Source organism: Oreochromis niloticus, linkage group LG2 (genome assembly GCF_001858045.2).
Source record: "Oreochromis niloticus isolate F11D_XX linkage group LG2, O_niloticus_UMD_NMBU, whole genome shotgun sequence".
Classification (NCBI taxonomy): domain Eukaryota; kingdom Metazoa; phylum Chordata; class Actinopteri; order Cichliformes; family Cichlidae; genus Oreochromis; species Oreochromis niloticus.
Window position 1 is genome coordinate 33,383,504 of NC_031966.2, and position 17,470 is coordinate 33,400,973.

The 17,470-nt window shown below is 42.6% G+C and overlaps 1 protein-coding gene across 4 annotated transcripts in view; it reads right to left on the bottom strand.

Moving 5' to 3' along the window:
* The window catches only part of myot (myotilin), a 38,218-nt gene that overhangs the window by 4,349 nt on the left and 16,399 nt on the right, over nucleotides 1-17,470 (bottom strand). For 3 of the 4 annotated variants that reach the window (XM_019346538.2, XM_019346533.2, XM_025898420.1), the window contains 12 exons: nucleotides 15,619-15,642; nucleotides 14,554-14,673; nucleotides 14,268-14,469; nucleotides 6,938-7,157; nucleotides 5,857-6,815; nucleotides 4,388-4,538; nucleotides 4,112-4,213; nucleotides 3,438-3,475; nucleotides 971-1,124; nucleotides 657-864; nucleotides 383-548; nucleotides 129-262 (listed from right to left, as the gene is read on the bottom strand). In XM_019346538.2, the coding sequence (XP_019202083.1) occupies nucleotides 129-262; nucleotides 383-548; nucleotides 657-864; nucleotides 971-1,124; nucleotides 3,438-3,475; nucleotides 4,112-4,213; nucleotides 4,388-4,538; nucleotides 5,857-6,815; nucleotides 6,938-7,157; nucleotides 14,268-14,469; nucleotides 14,554-14,673; nucleotides 15,619-15,642 (2,478 nt within the window). The remainder of the gene's footprint in view (nucleotides 1-128; nucleotides 263-382; nucleotides 549-656; nucleotides 865-970; nucleotides 1,125-3,437; nucleotides 3,476-4,111; nucleotides 4,214-4,387; nucleotides 4,539-5,856; nucleotides 6,816-6,937; nucleotides 7,158-14,267; nucleotides 14,470-14,553; nucleotides 14,674-15,618; nucleotides 15,643-17,470) is intronic. The other variant, XM_025898415.1, reaches the window with a different exon arrangement.

Consider the following 17,470-nt stretch of genomic DNA (forward strand, 5'->3'; position numbering starts at 1 on the left):
TTTTCCATCTGGTGTTTGATTTTACAGCCTGGGCTTCTATGGTAACGAGCAGCCTCTCGTATCTCACTCAGCAGATAGCTGAGGCGGCCTCTCGGAGCTTATTTGCATATGAAAGTGAACACACTTACTTCCTACATCCAGCCTGGCGTTGCACGTGGACATGCCAGCCTCGTTAATGGCAGACAGAGTGTACCAGCCAGCATCTGACTTCATCACCTTCTCTATCAACAAGCACTGGCGGCCTGACCCATCCTGGTACAGACTGCAGTGAAACAATGAGAGAGACTGTAAAGTTACACATACGGGCCAAAGTGTCACAATCACAGAGTCGATGCCAGGTATCATCACCTGAACGGTGGAGTCTGAACTTTAGTTGACGCACCTCATTCTGTTGGGGTCAATGTGCAGCATGTCTTTATCCTTCTTCCAGAAAAGCTGCGGTGGAGGGGAAGCATCCACTTTGCACTCTAACCTCACCGTGTCGCCCTCTAGAGCTCTGGAGTTCACCATCTTCTTGACAAAGGTAGGAGGACGGAGCACTTCCTGAGCTGCAGAGACGAACAAGGATACATGTGATTAAGTCCTCTCCCACAGTGAGGAGAGAAAGGCGGTATCGTTAAATCAGTCGCCATGACGAAGAGCACAGTAATATTTACCTATTACATTGAACCTCATGGTAAATCTGCTCTCCCCGGCTCGGTTCCTGGCCACACACTCGTACACACCAGCATGATGCACCGTCACAATCTCTATGATGAATGAGTGCATCCCTTTCTCACACACCAGCATCTTATGGTAGTCATCTGGACGAATGGCTTTACCGTCCAGATACCAGGAGACATCGGGTGTTGGGAGGCCTCCCACCTGAAATTAACACATTTTCATGATTCATCGCTAGTGAAAAATAGCTTATTGAACTTAATTTTGTGTGGGTTCCAGTATATGAAGCCTTCAGTCTTAAGAGAGCCACCTTGAAGTCAATCCTACAGAAGCGCCCCTCCTCCACCGTGACGTCTGGAGGGACCTGCAGGAAGCGAGGCGCGTAACATTTCTCCTGGATAGCCGATCCTTCATTACCCCTCTCATCTGTGCGCGAGTGGTGCCTCCCCCTGCAGAGGAGATTACTTATAACCTCACTTTCAATGACTGAACTTTACAGGCCACTAGTGACCACACACAGACACACACAAGCAAATGCGTTAACGCCGACTGCTTTTCCGTTTCTGTCCGCTGACATCACAAATATGCTACGAAGAACTCGAGCCTCCTCTAATCCTTACCAGCAGGCAGCTGGGGTTGGGTTGCACAGCGATTAATTGCTCGGCTTTTGTTTTAAATCGAGGCTTTAATGGAGGTAAAGTGTATAATCTCACAGCTTTGTTTTCAATTTTCTCTTGTTTCATCTGCTATTAGAATGGGATGGTATAAATTTGCATTTGATGCAGCACAGACTCTGCAGATATAAAGTCAATTTTTTTCATTGGCTAAAACTAACTAAGACAAAAAAGGATGCAGAACAGGTTGAATGGTCAGCTACTATTTGAGCCAGGCACAGTCAGGAATGACTCTAAACCAGGGGTCTGCAACCTTTAACACCCAAAGAGCCATTTGGACCCAGTTCCCATGCAAAAGAAAACACTGGGAGCCGCAAATACTTTTTGACATCTAAAATGAAGATAACACTGTATATATAGTTTTTTACCTTTGTGCTTTGTGCAGACAACTAAAGTAAGTAAAGTTTATTTATTAAGCGCTTTTCACAGACAGGCAGTCACAAAGCGCTGTACACAAAGATTCAAATAAACAATACAATCAATAGACATTATACACAATGTAAAAGATCAAATGTAAATAATGTAAAGAATATAAAATACGTAGATCAACAAAAGGCTTGTTTGAACAGAAAAGTTTTTAACTGCTTTTTAGAAGAATCCACAGAGAAACTGGTGTGTTGCTTATGAAATCCATGAAGTGCTACAGAGAAAATTACATTTTATTTATGTAATTAACACATTTTGAACTCTTAAAGAAATATAACAAAAGGAAAAACACCCAGCTGAACTAAAATGATCCATGTAGCAAACAAAAACCATTGTGAGCCGCCACCCTCACAACAGTTTTTTTTCCAATTAAAAAGGAACTGAAAAAAAAGCACTATGCCGCTAAAAAAATAGATATTTGCAAAATTCTGCCTAAATATGTATTTTACCTGGTTAATGTGTGTGGCGGGGCGTGGTCTGCAGTGCTGCTGCATGGGAATCGGACGCACCTGAGCGGCACCCGCAATCACGCCTCGCCGCGTCTGTGCTCTCTCTGCTGTTGTGTTGTTGGTGGTGTATGTCGGGCTGTGAGCTGAAAAGCTACAGCCGGCTGTATGTGTACAGCAACCGTGTGTGAAAAGTGGTCAATAAAGAGATGCTGAAAAGCGCGTTCATGGAAACATCAATGGGTTTCCAGTGATATGTTTGCAATGAGACTTCTAGTCCCAAACCTCGGCGCACAGTGTCTGCAAATCGGGGCTTTCATCTTTACGCAGGACTGTAAGCTGTCATCTGTGAGGCGTGAGCGTGTTTGTTTTTAACATAGTTCACGGTGGAGAACAGCTGCTGACATAATGTGGATCCGAAGATCCATAATTGGCCTACCTGGGGTCGAAAGTCTCGATAAATGCACGGCGTTTCGGCGGGTACACCGGCTTCCGCGAGTGTGACGCTTATTGTGAGCGATGAAATAATAAAATATAATTGTATTTTTATATTTCAAAATCACAATAATCTTCCAATTTAGAACTACAAGTTAAAAAAGCACTAACATAAATAAAATACACTTCAGATAAATACTTCTAATTTATTTTCCCAAACCACCCGGAGCCGCAGTATAAGGACAAAGGAGCCGCGGGTTGCCGACCCCTGCTCTAAACTGTCTAAACTGAACCCTTGATGCCCCAACATCCCTCACTGTGCAGCCTAAGTCATCCCCTCCAAGGAAGCATATGATATTATTAAAGAAAGACCGGGTCTTTGTGGAAAACTATAAAAATTAAACATATTTAGCTTGGGCAGCCAATGTTTCTTTCCAGCAGGTTAATAACAACAACAGCGATAATGACACCGTGATCAGGGATGTTACACACCTACAGCAGCACCAGAGAGGTGGAAATGCAGACAGTGAGCTCAGGTAAAGTGAAAGATAACTGCCAACTATAATAAGCATTACCTACATTGCCTATAAACCTATGGGGGCAAAGAGCTGAGAGTGTTGATGATCCCTGCAGCAAGCAGACAGATTAAAAAATATCAAATCTACTTATAAATAACTGCCAATTTATTTTATTAATTTTTTTTAGCCTGCAGATGAAAACAAGTGCACAGATGCTGGATAAACATTAAATGAAACCTGGGTTAATTATTCTGTGCAAATGTAGAAGTTGTATTTACCATAGTCCACCCGTGTGTCTTCCTTCTGGTGAATCTGGCTGTAACAGAAAGCAGACTGAGATAAACTGACACAATCACACTGCAAGTTTCAGCTCTGAAAACTAGCTCATACAGGTCAACAGGAACGACAGCAGGGTAACTGTGTGTGTGTGTGCTGACACAATGGTGCTGTTGTCACTGCTGAAAGAGGTTCATTCCCAGAAAGCAAGCTCGAAAAAGCTGCTGACAACCTGGTTGGCTTGAGAGGATGATGTGTGTGTGAGAGAGAGAATAGATGGTGCAAAGCCCTGTGAGCAACAGGCTTTTTGACAGAACAATCCCACGCACACACACACACACACACACACACACGCACACACGCGCGCACACACACACAGTGACGTGGTCAAAATGGCAGTGTGAAGCCGCTCGCTGTGGCTGCTGATTATACTGCTGCGCTTTCTCAACCTCGAGCTTGGGAGCCCATCAGGAGGCCCTGAGAGGGAAACTGGCTCCCTGCTCTGCTATTCAAACCCAAATGACTGTATTAATGCGAGGTCTTCACTTAATGGCTAAATGAAAGCTAATGGGTTTTGGAACAGGGCCAGTATGAACGTCAGCCCTGCAGCGCACTCTGAAACACTCTCTTGAGATTGGAAATTTCTTCATAATAACAGAGAAAGTCAAAGCTGTACCTGGTCGAGTTGTGAGTCTGAAAGATTGTCTTGGTCAAACACGTAGTTAGTGTTGTCTGGACCCAACAGCCTACGAGCCATGCGCTCCTCGTAAGACAGCTTCTGTAAAAATGAAGCTTCATGTTGGTAAATTTTAATTGATTACATCATTTTTAACCAACACACAGAAAATGGGTCACTGATATTTCTGGCAAACTACTGTACTGCGTTCTCTTCAAACAGACATTGTATGTGTGTGTGTGTGTGTGGGTGGGGTGGTGGAGGAGGGGGGCACACCTGGCTGTTTCTCCTCCTGGCTTCCTTTGAGCGAAGCTTCTTTTCCAGGTCCTGAATCAGAGCGTCTTTGGAGCCTTGAATGTCTTCATCTGTGGAGCGGGCGGAGGACGGTCGAGGAGCTATAGCCTTCTTCAGTATGGGTTTGGGAAGGCTGTGAAGTAGAAAGGAAGGAGGGAGAGAACTGAACCCTTCTCCTTACTGCCTGTGTCCTCCTACTCTACTTTATTTCTTTTTTCTTATATATAAAAGAAGGCACAAACGTGTGCACTGAAAGGATTATATGCCACAGACTCTGAGGACTCCAATGCGTACTTACTACAATAAATATTACAATAATAAAAATGACCAAAGTTTCAAATACTGTGAGCTACAAGCTTAGGCTTCAGACTGCGATGTTTCTTTTTCTTGACTTTTCACATCGTATAAGAGTGGATATTCTTCTTATGGTCATCTTATGCACACAGCTCGGGCCGTGAGCAGCTCCCGCCTCCTGTTGGTCAAATCTTTTGTTTGTACAGGCAGCCAATAACAGGAAAGCTGGATTATATTTAGGGGAGAAAGAGAGCTAAATAGCTTTAAGACAATGGTTGGACTGAGTGCCCATTATAAAATAAAGATTACTTTGAGTTCAATAATTAAAAATACGGAGATGGAAATAAGTAGAATCTCCTTTAACTGATTTCACAGGACTGCACAGTCCTGTAAAAACTCCATGGCTGATTAAAAGTTATTCTAAACTCTGATGAACCCGACATCTGTTCAAAGTGTGTACACTCGGGCAGCCATCTATTAGGTACAGCTATCCATCCATCTTCTTCTCCGGGGCCGGGTCGCGGGGGCAGCAGCCTAAGCAAAGAAGCCTAGACCTCCCTCTCCACAGCCATCTCCTCCAGCTTGTCCGGGGGAACACCAAGGCGTTCCCAGGCAGGCCAAGAGACATAACCTTTCCAGCGTGTCCTGGGTCTGCCCCAGGGCCTCCTCCTAGTGGGACATGCCCGGAACAACTCGCCCAGGAAGCATCCTCGTCAGATGCCCGATCCCCCTCTACTGGCTCCTTTCTATGTGAAGGAGCAGCGGCTCTACTCTGAGCCTCTCCTGGATGACTGAACTTCTCAAACTGTCTCTAAGGGAGAGGCCAGCCACCCTTTGAAGGAAGCCCATTTCCGCAGCTTGTATCCATGATATCATTCTTTCGGTCACTACCCACAGCTCGTGACCATAGGTGAGGGTAGGGACGTAGATCGACCGGTACAGCTAGCAAAAACCAACAGAGCCTGGGATAAATTCTTCCTTCATGAAGTTTTTGTTTAAACTTTCTGACAGAAATCTTTAAATTTTATCATCAGTTTGGAGGCTGTAGTTTGTCTGTGTTTTGGTTTATTTTCACTGTCAAAATATCAGAAACTGAATTTGTACCAACTGTAATAATGTGCATGCCAAATTGTAAACTGAGGTATCGAGCAACTCACGTGCTTGGCGTCCCCTTATAGCTGGCAGGTAAGGAGACCACGGCAGGCTGTACACTGTTCTGGGTGCTGGGAGTGAAAGGCTGCTGTGGGACAAAGGAGGGTGAGGAGGAAGAAGAGAGAGGGGAGCGTGGGAGGGAAGGAGACACTGCCAGAGGTTGTTGGGGGAGAGCAGATGAAGAAGAGGAGGTTCTCATAGGGAGGAGAGGGCTCGAGGGTGCGAGTGGGGAGCGGGAGGGGGAGGTGTAGGAGAGGGGACGGTTGGTGTTAGGAGACAGTTTGGAGGAGGACTGGGAGGGTAACACTGAGCAGAGGTAAGCAGCAGAGGCCGACATGCTGTCCTGGTTAGCAGGTAAGGTGGCGCTGCCAAGGCCAGTAGCACTGGGGACACTAGGGGTGAGGGTGATGGTAGAGCGCATGGTGGTGCGGGGGAGAGATGAGGATGGGAAAGATGAGGAGGTGGGAGAGTTACTGAGCATAGGGCCGGTGGAGGAAAGAGCAGGTGCAGCAGAGGAAGCCGGGGTGGAGACAGGGGAGCTGAGGCTGGATGAAGACGGAGAACTCTTGGCTGTTCCGTTGGCCTGGATGTGGATCTGTGGCGGTGCGGCTGACTGGTATTGGTCCTGACTGAGGCTCAGTGACTGAAACTGTGACTGGGTCTCTGACAAGGACTTTGACGCTGACTGAGAAAATGACTGACTTTGTGTGGACATGGCTTTAGTTTGACTCTGCGTCTCCAGGACATTTGGACTTTTCTGGGCACTGCTGAGGTTCTGCTGGGAGTTGTTTTGGTTTTCCTGGGCTTCCTTCAGCACGCTGTCGTAGCTAGGTGCCTGGAAGGCCGGCTGAGACTGAATAAAATGCCTCGGTCGCTCATAGTTGAAGGCGCTGGGAGGGAACGTGCTGGGAGTGAAAGTAGGCAGGTCGGACAGGTTCATGTTGTTGCCTCCTGACTGGGAGGACTGGAAGGAAGAGGAAACCCAAATTTACACCCTGAAATAAGACTGGATCATGCAACGTCTCAGTGCAATGATTAAATAAAAAATTCTGAGCTTTTTACATTTGACAACAGAAATACTCTTACTGTGAAACTGAGCTTGCTTGGGGTGAACAGTTTGGGCGCCTGGGCTTTCTCCTTGACTTCTGCCGGTGGTGAGGGTGAGGGTGGTGGGGTTGGGCTAGACGTACAAGCTTGGAAGATGACCTCTGGGGATCTCTGGCCCTCTGAGCTCAGGGCAATCTCCTCCTCGCTCCGCCCAAAGATTTCTTCAGAGTATTGATTGGCTGGCTGAGGCTCAGGGAAACTGCCATAAAGACAAGTGTGTTAGCTTTAGATTTAAAATATATTACTACAAGTCACGTAAAATTAAAAGATTTTTTTCTCAATAACCCCCCGATCTTTCCACGTACTTCGTTTACCAACTTCTGGCTCCAAAATGTGGAGTCTGGTGTTGTATACATTTTACGGGATACAGTTGACCACAGCTATACAGTCATTTGAGGTGGGAGGGATGTCTTTGAAGTAGTGAGTGAAATACTCAGGTTTGCGATCCATATGATAAAAAGTATATTTGTATTCTTTAAAAAAATAAAGAAATAAAAGATTACAGTATGTTTCAAAATGACTGAAACTGTTCAAGTGGGGCTGTTTAATGAAGGTAACAGACATACTCCCATTTCAGCCCACTCGCTGGTTTTCTTCCTGTAATACCGAGCCTGGCTCGACCTCTATTTTTCTACTAGGAAAGAATGTTGTTCCCATGGCTACCACGAAGTCTGGGCTACGCAGGAGCAGTAATGACAATAGCAGTCTCCCTCTCTTTACACGCTCTCACACACTTCCTTGCATCCACACACTTGTTCTGCACTTCTCCTGGGGGCACAAGATGACCAGTCAGCATCAGCTGACCCAGAGTCTAAAACCTTGGATCTGAATCAACTGTCTGATAGATGCTTACTGGGAGATTCTGAAGCTGTATGTGGCCTGAATGGAGGGACGCATGTTAGACTTAGCGGTGTAAACACAAAAGACAAGTATAAAGCGTTCTGTAAGTGGAGGTGTGTGTAATCTGTGGCCTATTCTTACCAAATTTCTCTGAGGTTTGCAAAAGAGTTTATTTAAATTTGTGACGAGGATATGAAACTGTCTTTGAAAAATGGTCAACCTTGCAATCATTTTTAGAGGATGATTAAAACAATAAAAAAAGGAACTGGATGGCTTTCATTTTATTTTTAATCTGAATTCATAAATCATAAAATCCATTTTTTAAAGAAATGTGCCCTAGATATATGCGATCAGGACTTTTTACAGGTGAAAACTGAATGTGTCAATGATCTTCAATGATGAGTGTGTGTATACTATATCTGTGATGAGTAAATATTAGCAGATAACTCTGAATATGCACATTTCAGTCATTTAACTGTTGTGTTTTAGGTTAGCATGATTGGATTGAGGATTTAAAGATCAGTGATGAGAATGTTCCTTCTACCCAAGTGGTTGGTTTATAGTAGAGATGGCACGATACCACTTTTTTATGTCCGATACCGATATCATAAATTTGGATATCTGCCGATACCGATATGAATCCGATATAGTGTGTTTTAATCAATAAAACTGTTTTTTTTTTTTTTAATATCTTGCTGCTTTTTGTATAAGTTCATACTCAAGTAAAAACAAACAAACAAACAAACAAACAAAAAAAAAAAACACTGAAGCTATTCTGTTATACCTGTATGCAAAAAATACACTGCACTCAAAATATTTCATAGTTCAGCAAAACTGATCAATCTAATAAACTTAAACCTACTCCATCCTCCCTGTTCTGGTATTTTAAAGAGTAAGCAACCTAACTAATAGCGTTCTAAAACTCCCAGCAAAAAAATAAAAAATAAAAAATAGGGAACCCCCCCCACCCTCCACCTCGTGATGCTTAATCGATGTAATCAACTTTAATTTGATGCAGTGTGAAAAAAAATGCACAGAAATCAATTATTTTTCAAGAATAATTAAATAGATTCAACATCTTTCTTCAACAGAATTGCAGACTGCACAGATGGTATCTTCCCAAAGGAAAAAAGTACTATAGCTTACTCGGGTATATAGACTTAACAGTTACTATATACAGTAATGGACTTCTATACATTTTACATCAGATTAAAACTTTGGGTGTAAGATTCAGATAATTATTTATTAAAGCTAGACATTTTAAATGAGAATAAGAAAGAAAAGTATGTCTTTGTGCCCCCTTTTCCCTGTTCATGCCCTATCGGCCCCCCTGGCTAAACTTTGCTAGATCCGCCCCTGCACAGTTACCAGCCGTCAGCTACGTAGAAAAGGATCCTGGTGTAGAAAGTAATATTAAATAAATTCTAACAACAGCTTATCAAGCTTAAACGTGCTGCTGTTGTTTATCCGCTGGTTTCCTCTTTCTGGCGCGAAAGAGGCAGCTTCACTGTTTATGTTATGCTAACATAGCTGTGTGGCTATTGATCACGTAGCACATCATTATATACCAGCTAGCCCAACTTCAGTAACCCTACAAACGTCACTGCTGTTTAGTTTTCTGTCTTCATTTATGTTGGAAGTGATAGCAGAGCTGTACGTTTTAAATTGTTCAGAAATCTCTCAGTCAGAACATGCTATATCATGTTTAGGTAACTAGCGAAACTAGCGAGCTAACTACCGCTAACTTCCTGCTAACTTCTAACTCCGTTAAATGTAATAAATTCTGTTTTCATGGATGCCTGGATGTTAAACTTCAGCATTGCTGCTTTACCAGGTGTGACTATGATCGGTTTACTAAAGATGAAAGAATTTAGACAGTGTTTAACTCTTAGTGATGCCACAGTGTTTGTTTGACTTTGGGACCTGAAGCGGACGGAGTTTAGGAGCCAGATTACTCCCAGATTCACGAGCGCCTTAGTCCGACAAATACGGCAATAACGACGGCCCGCTTGCATGTTCTACAAAAAAAAATGTGCTTTGTTGTGTATCTGACGGACAAACACCAAACCAGTTCCACATCACTGAAGTTGCACCATTTTTACAAACCAGTTCTGGTTCATCCTTTTCACTCAACAATCCACTTTCCCCCCTTCTCATTCTCCGTTGCCGCAGTGTTTTTTCTGCCATGTGCGTATGAAAACAAAGGCACTGTGCATGCGCGTTTTACCCATATTCTATCGCCACATTTCATTTTCTTATCGTTGCCTAACATTTCTTACCGTGAACGGTATAGTATGGCCCAGCCCTAGTTGAAGGTTGCTTCTCCCATTTCTTCCCATTTAAATTTCCATTTATTGGCAGTTATAAATGCAAACACCAGCAGATCAGTAAACAGCGCACACATTGTAACACTTTAAATTGCCAGTTTGCCATCACCTCTGCTCAGCACACTTATGGGTTTGTTTCCGTTGCAAAAGCAAACCCTGTTTAACCTTTCTCAGTTTAAGACACATACAGTTAAATAGAATTTTAAGTATAGACTGCTGTAAAAGCGTTAGTGTGTCTATAGTCCATGTAACATGTATATGAAATCCAGTCACGTAAAAAATGCAGTGTCAGGAGCTGTCAGGCCTTAAATGTGCAACCCTGTAGCTTACTGCCGCAAAATACAAAAACAAAAAAAACACGTTCTACAAGCTTCATAATAAACTTTGTGAACTGCATTCATGATTATTCCATCTGGCTCAGAAGAACTGAAATAGTCATAACTCTGTCATAAAAAGAAAGTGCTGAACAAAGTCATGATCCAGTCTTTAAATCATGACTCGGGCATAAAGCTGATTTCTTTGCAGCTTTGAACAGAGATTATATGTGTTTTTCAGCACCGCCTGTCCCCCGTACACTTTTGTGTACACAGCTGAAATTTTCTAGGAAAAAAACAATACAACATTCTTTTTTAAAAAGCTAATGCTTTTCAGCAAATGCCCATGTACTGCATTGCATGGTCTTGTTAAATATCCTAAAGTCACTGTACAAAGAAATCAGCTGATTATGATGAATTTTTCTCAGATCTGATTGGTTAATTCCTCATATCCACACAAATAGTGTCATATACCTACAAGCCTGGTGAAATATGAGGAAGGCCTGAAAAAACAGACCCTGCTCAGGCCGACTGGTTAAACGCTCATGCTTTGTGTAAGTGGATATTAACCTGCCAAAGGCTCAGTTAATTAATGACAGTGCATTCAATGTGTTGATCCATGCGTGGGGGTTTTTTGTGTGTGCTTTAAATGCTACTGTCTGAACACATGATGTATGTGCCCATGTGTGTCTGTGATCCAATCCTGTGAAAGTGTGTGTGTTTGTGTGATTAAGTGGGCAAAGCTATATTAATCTTGGTATTCGGACATCGGCTGGCAGGTGCAGACACTTTACTGGTGACCCAACCCGTTTAACGCGCGCACACACACGCCCACAAAAAGACATGCATGGAACATCACTGACTGCAACATAGTAACGATATAATATGAATGTATTCTTTGATTCTATCATTTCCCATTTTCCCTTTATATCTTGGTAACAGCCATGGAACTTGGGGTGGGGCTGGGGGTGAGTGGTTGTGGGTACTTAATCAATAAAAGAAAAAAGGAAGAAAATGGAAAACAAAGTCACTCCTAGATGTGCCAGCTGGGTCACACAAAGTGTCTCAAAGAAAACAAACCCATTGATTTTCAGATTTTAAAGTGCTCTTTACCCGGCCATAATAAGCACACTGCACCATCATTTATCTGGGCTGTTATTTTTACTGTAGGGAAAAACCAACAGATGCCTCGCGAGCCTCAGATAATTTCCTCTTCCTAATCAAATAATTTAATAGATAATCAGATAAACTTGATGGCGGCCAAAGAACCTCAACTTGACCTTAATTGCCAAACTGCTGCCAACAGTTTCTGAACAACTGTTGTTGTGTGTAACACAGAGTAAGGCCAGGGAGAGGGGGGTTTCTGAAGGACACCAACGCCATGTCTGCTCTTCACATTACAGATGAGATCATAGCTCTGGACGCTCATATAGACTGGACAGCCAAACATACTTCACACCGTCAAACACTCGCTCTAGCTGAATGTGAACCAAATAATGAGGACAATCAAAGAAACATACTAAAAAAAACAACTCACTGAACAGCATCAGTGATGTAATTTTATTCTGCAGCCTATTACTAAACTTATATATATTTTACTGAGAATGTATTTGTGGTTCATGATCCAAAACCTGGGTCTCTGCTTAAACCCATCATTGTAACACATCAGAATGGAGAAGTCTTCCTTTGGATGGAATTTACACACACACACACACACACACACACACACACGTGCCAAAAAAAAGTACATGCCCACAAATATCGGTGTAGTGCAAAACCAGATGATCAGTAGCTGGAGAAATGCTGCTGGTGGCTTGAAGGGCAGAGTTACCACTATACTGATGAGCTCATACCCCATTCTGAGGTACCCCTTGGCCCGAGCGGGGACTGTGCTCACCAAACACAACTAAACAGCAAAATAAAGCCACATATTTATGGTATACACAGAAAGGAGAGCCTGAAGGAACTCCAGAAAAGCGATGAATGACCGTTTCGCACTTGACGGTGTCGTAAATGTCTTAATTGGCTTAATTTCAGTTATGACGTCTACCCCACGACCTGGGTCAAACGGCTCCAACCAAATGACACCGACCCCCTAAATAGCCCAAAGTTCACTTTCCAAGCGCTCTAAACATAGTTTGACCTTTTAAGGAGGACATAGCATATCAGGTTTCCACGATATAAACAAGGAAGGAAAATTATCCTGTTGGAAGATTAAAAAGCGGCGACAGTACGGAGTTAAACGAGCTGGAGTCCAAACAGCCAAAGTTACCAGCAGGTTGTAAAAACACGCGTATTGCCGCTACCGGTGCAGACACATGCGGGGGCTTTCTTACCTCGGTAAACGTTTCGACACCACTGTCCTTAAACCTGAGAGAGGACTCAGGGAAGCGGGAAGAGCGCGACCCCCGAAACTCCACCGAGGAGAAGAAGCGCGAGGCAGGACTGCAACAGGTGACACCGCGCGCTCACGAGCAGCACGCGGAGTGACGTGACCGCGCACGTCTAGCAGATTGGTTTAGTTTTTCCGAAAGCTCAGCATCGTTACGTGTAGTACACACACATGTTATTTCTATTTACTGCGTGAATTTAAATCTTTTTTCAGTCGAAAGTAGAAATAGTTTTCTGATTAATTATCAATCATACTTCTGGCTTGTTCTTAGGAGTATGGAGTATCGACTGTACGGTATCAGGTGAGAGATAATCCAATAATACAGCGGCCTCATCTGGATAAAACGTGGAACTGCAACTGCGTAAAGGAAATACCCAATAGCATACAGTATAAAAAAACAAACTAAATTTCGTAAATAAAAAAGGGTTGTTTTTTTTATAGAAAACTGGGATATATAGTCATACACATTGAATAGTGCCATAAAAACACAAATATATCAGTGTGCATAAACAGTGACATCACAGTTATGTAATATTTGTACTGTGCTGTGAAAAGTGTTTACCCACTTCCTGATTTCTTAAGTTTTTGAATATTTGCATGAAAATGGTTAAAAGGCCATTTCTAAGATTGTGGGACTGCAGCAAACCACAATGAGAGCCATTATCCACAAATGGAGAAGACTTGGAATAGTGGTGTACCTTTCCCTGGATTAGCTGGTCTACTTGTTATTCCAAGAGCGCATTAACGATGCATCCAGGAGGGCTCAAAAGAAACCAGAACAACATCTAAAGAACACAAAGGCTCATCTCCCACTTGGAAAAAAAACAAACAAACCCATCTTGATGGGACTTTTAGAAAATATTCAGTAGAATAAACTTTTTTGCAAAAGTGTGAGTTCCGTTACATCTGGAATAAATCTAACACAGCATTTCATAAAATGATGATCCAACAGTCAAACACGGTGAGATGGTCTGGGGCTGCTCTGCTGCTTTTCAGACTTGCTGTAATTGATGCAACCATAAGTTCTGCTCTCTACCAGAAAATCCTGAAGGAGAACGTCTGGATGTCAGTTTGTACCTTGAACTTCAAGATGAGCTTAAACAGTCCATTCATCATCAAACACCCTCCCATGAAGCCAAATTAAAATAACTCTGCATAGAAGAGTGGGCCAAAACGTATCCTCAGTGAGACTCATTTTGAGTTATCACAAAAGCTTGATTGCAGTTTTTGCTGTCAATAGTGGCACAAGCTGTTATTAGCTTCAGGGAGCAATTATTTGTTCACACAGAAAAAGTAAGTGCATTTTGTATTTACTCAGGTTATCCTTGTCTAATATTTACGTTTCTTTGATGATCTGAAACGTGTGATAAATATGCAAAAGCACTGCACTGCACTGTAGATACTGTTGGATGTTCATGAGACCATCATGCACTCACTCTGCAACAGGGATGTCATCTTCTAGAGCACTGTCAGGCCACTCAGGAGGAGGGAGGTTCATACTGTCTGACAGCCCTGGAGGAAAGTCTCCGCTGCTTGCTCTGGAGGACAAAGTCTCTTGTTGGAACATGGCCTCTTTATCTTGTCTAATAGAAACAGCTTCCTGATGAATGGCCTCGGCCTCCAACTGCTCGTCCAGGTCTGCATGTGGGGTGTAAAGTAACAGAGTCACTCTGTGAACATTTCACTGGACAAAATTGTGGTACGTACAAATGAACTTCCCACCGTCATAAACTTCCAGCATGGCCGAGCAGGAGACTGTGCCGAAGGTGTTGTGGACCACACACTTAAACAGGCCCGAGTCTTCAGGAAAGGCCTCAGTGATCACCAGCGTACACAGCTCCTCTGCAGGGGTTAACACAGCATCGGTAATCAAGACGCCAGGGCTGCATTTTCACACATGATCAAAGACGCACTGCTACTGGTTGTTATAGAAACACACCCCTATTATCAAATCAAATGGACTATATCTATTAAAGATGGAGGCCTTCTATGGTCTTAGACCAGTAGCACTGTTGTATAACAACATGTAAAACTCTCAGTGTTTCACTTTCTATTAGTGGAAAGAACTTTTCCACTCTCATCACAGAGAGCTGCTGCTATTGTAAGACGCCTCTTTGGTTTAACTACCTCACTTCGATCAGTACAGGAGACCTTGGGTAATGACTTTACCATTAAGAAGACTTAAAAACTGATGATTCAGATATGAGGCTCAAATTAATAGTTCATTGACTCTGGTCATGTGATCCATGCTTAGCAACTTGTAACACAAGCACCAGGAAGCACAAGGCTTAATACAATTTGCCTTCTTCTTTGCAGTTTTATCCCTCTATAAACTCAATACCATAAACCATCCTGGGCCACATGTTTCACATCTCTGATCTTACAGGCTTTAGAAAGTTATTCAACTGTAAGGGTGAACATGGATTCTCTCGACACATAAGTAACTAAACAGCTGCGTAATGAGCGCTGATTGTGAAAATGAAAAATATTTCTCCAGCATTTACATCTTTAATCCACTTGGAGCCGCCAGTGTGCTGAAGTGCTGAGCGTTCTCACTCTGACTCAAGCCAACAACTTCTACTCATCCACATTTCCCAGTCATGAGTAAAAATGAAAAAAACAAAACAAAACAAAGAAAATTAAAATAACAACCAGGAAACATCACTTGTAGTAATTTCAGAGACTTCTTTTTTTTTTTTTTTTGTATCTTAAAATGTCGAGTAGGTTTGACACTTTTGGGAAACCGCTTCTCTTTGAGTTTGAATGTAATTAACATCAGGTACTCACCCGGCACTGATGCAGAACTGGCCTCTGGAAAAATAAGGAAAGAGATGAGATCATTTCTGGAGAACTTACACGGTAATAATATTTTCAGAGTTGTATATATTGAATTCTGCTTCGGATAGAAAACATCTAAGCGCCTCTAACCTGACCCGCTGTGAGCTGTTAACTGTGCGATAAAAAGGTGTTTTCAGTGCAGGGTGTGGATCTTTACACTCTTCAGAGGTGAGATGGAGGAGTGTATTTCTGCTTAATCTTTCATCCAAACCAGTTATTATAGTTTAGTATTTTCTAATTAGCTTTGATTTTGATTTTTTTGTATTCAGTTTAGTTGCATAGTTTCCAGAGTAGCTTTTCCTACGTCAGTTTAGTTTTTATTGTTTGAAAATGTTTCATTTAGTTTCTACTAGTTTCAGTCTTTTTTTTAAAAAAAAAAAAAGATTATTAAGGTTGCCTATGCAACAGCGCACTTCTTCTTCTTATTTATTCTTCCCAGCTCCAGCCTGAAATTTCTTCTGCTGTGAAAGATCTGATCATGTGTGAAATGTTCCTACGAAGCTCACCCCCACAGCTTGGAAACAACCCCCACATGTTATATCATTTCATGTGGCTCGATTGGGAATGGTGAGCTATGACTTTTGGTAGCGATGTTGCATGGTTTCTGCGAAATTCCAAAAGACTTCAGAATTTTTCCTAATTCATTTGAATAGCACCCGAAAAAAAAAGGCACCAACCCAGGTCACTTTGGAACCCTATCGCTCGGCAATACTTCATTTAAACTTCATATGGGTCACAAGACTTTGGACTAAAATTCATTGCAAGGATCAAGGAGGACTCATGATCTTCACCAGCAGCTCCCTCACAAGGAAATCTTCAGAGCTCCTCCGTAGGCCCGCCCCAGAAGAATGATAAACCCAGCATTTCATGAACACTGTGATGGAGACCTTTGCTTTGTATAATGTTATAAATATTTGGATAATCCTCAGAGGCTCCGGTCTTTTACATAAAGATATTATATTTAGTCGTGTAGAAAGTTATACATTTAAAAATATATGATCCTCTCTGGTTATTCTGGTATGAATGACTCTGAATTACTTTATGGTAAATAACACACTATTGGCAAAAAACAGTGAAAGAAATCCAGATCACAAGTTTTTGGTTCAACATACAAGTGATGACCTTTGACCTTCATCAGGTTTTATTTAATTGTGTCAGAGAAAATCTCATGTGCTCTTCATGCAGCTGAGTACATCAAGTGTTTATAACAGAAACTGTGCAGGTCTGAGATCAGCAGCTTTCTGAAACACCAAACTGAGGTCCTGTTAATGCTGATATATATAAATGGCCTGTATTTGTATAGCACTTTACTTAGTCCCTATGGACCCCAAAGCGCTTTACACTACATTCATTCACTCACACACACACACACACACACACACACACACACACACACACTAGTGATGGCAAGCTACATTGTAGCCACAGCTGCCCTGGGGCGCACTGACAGAGGCGAGGCTGCCGGACACTGGCGGCACCGGGCCCTCTGACCACCACCAGTAGGCAACGGGTGAAGTGTCTTGCCCAAGGACACAACGACCGAGACTATATAGTGACACCGATACATGGGTGATTAATCCATTTGACTTTTTGTCTTTAACTTTATCAATAAAACAGCTGCAGCTTTCACTGAAAGCACATGTGGTACTTTAACCTTTGTACTGTTTTCATCAGTTAATTTTGCAGTTAACATGTGAACATGTTGAATGATCTGTCTGCTGTCACTGGGTGGCGCTGAGGTCTGAATCTGAGGGCAGCTCCTGTAATCACAAAGAGAACAGAACCATCACAAGACCTTCTA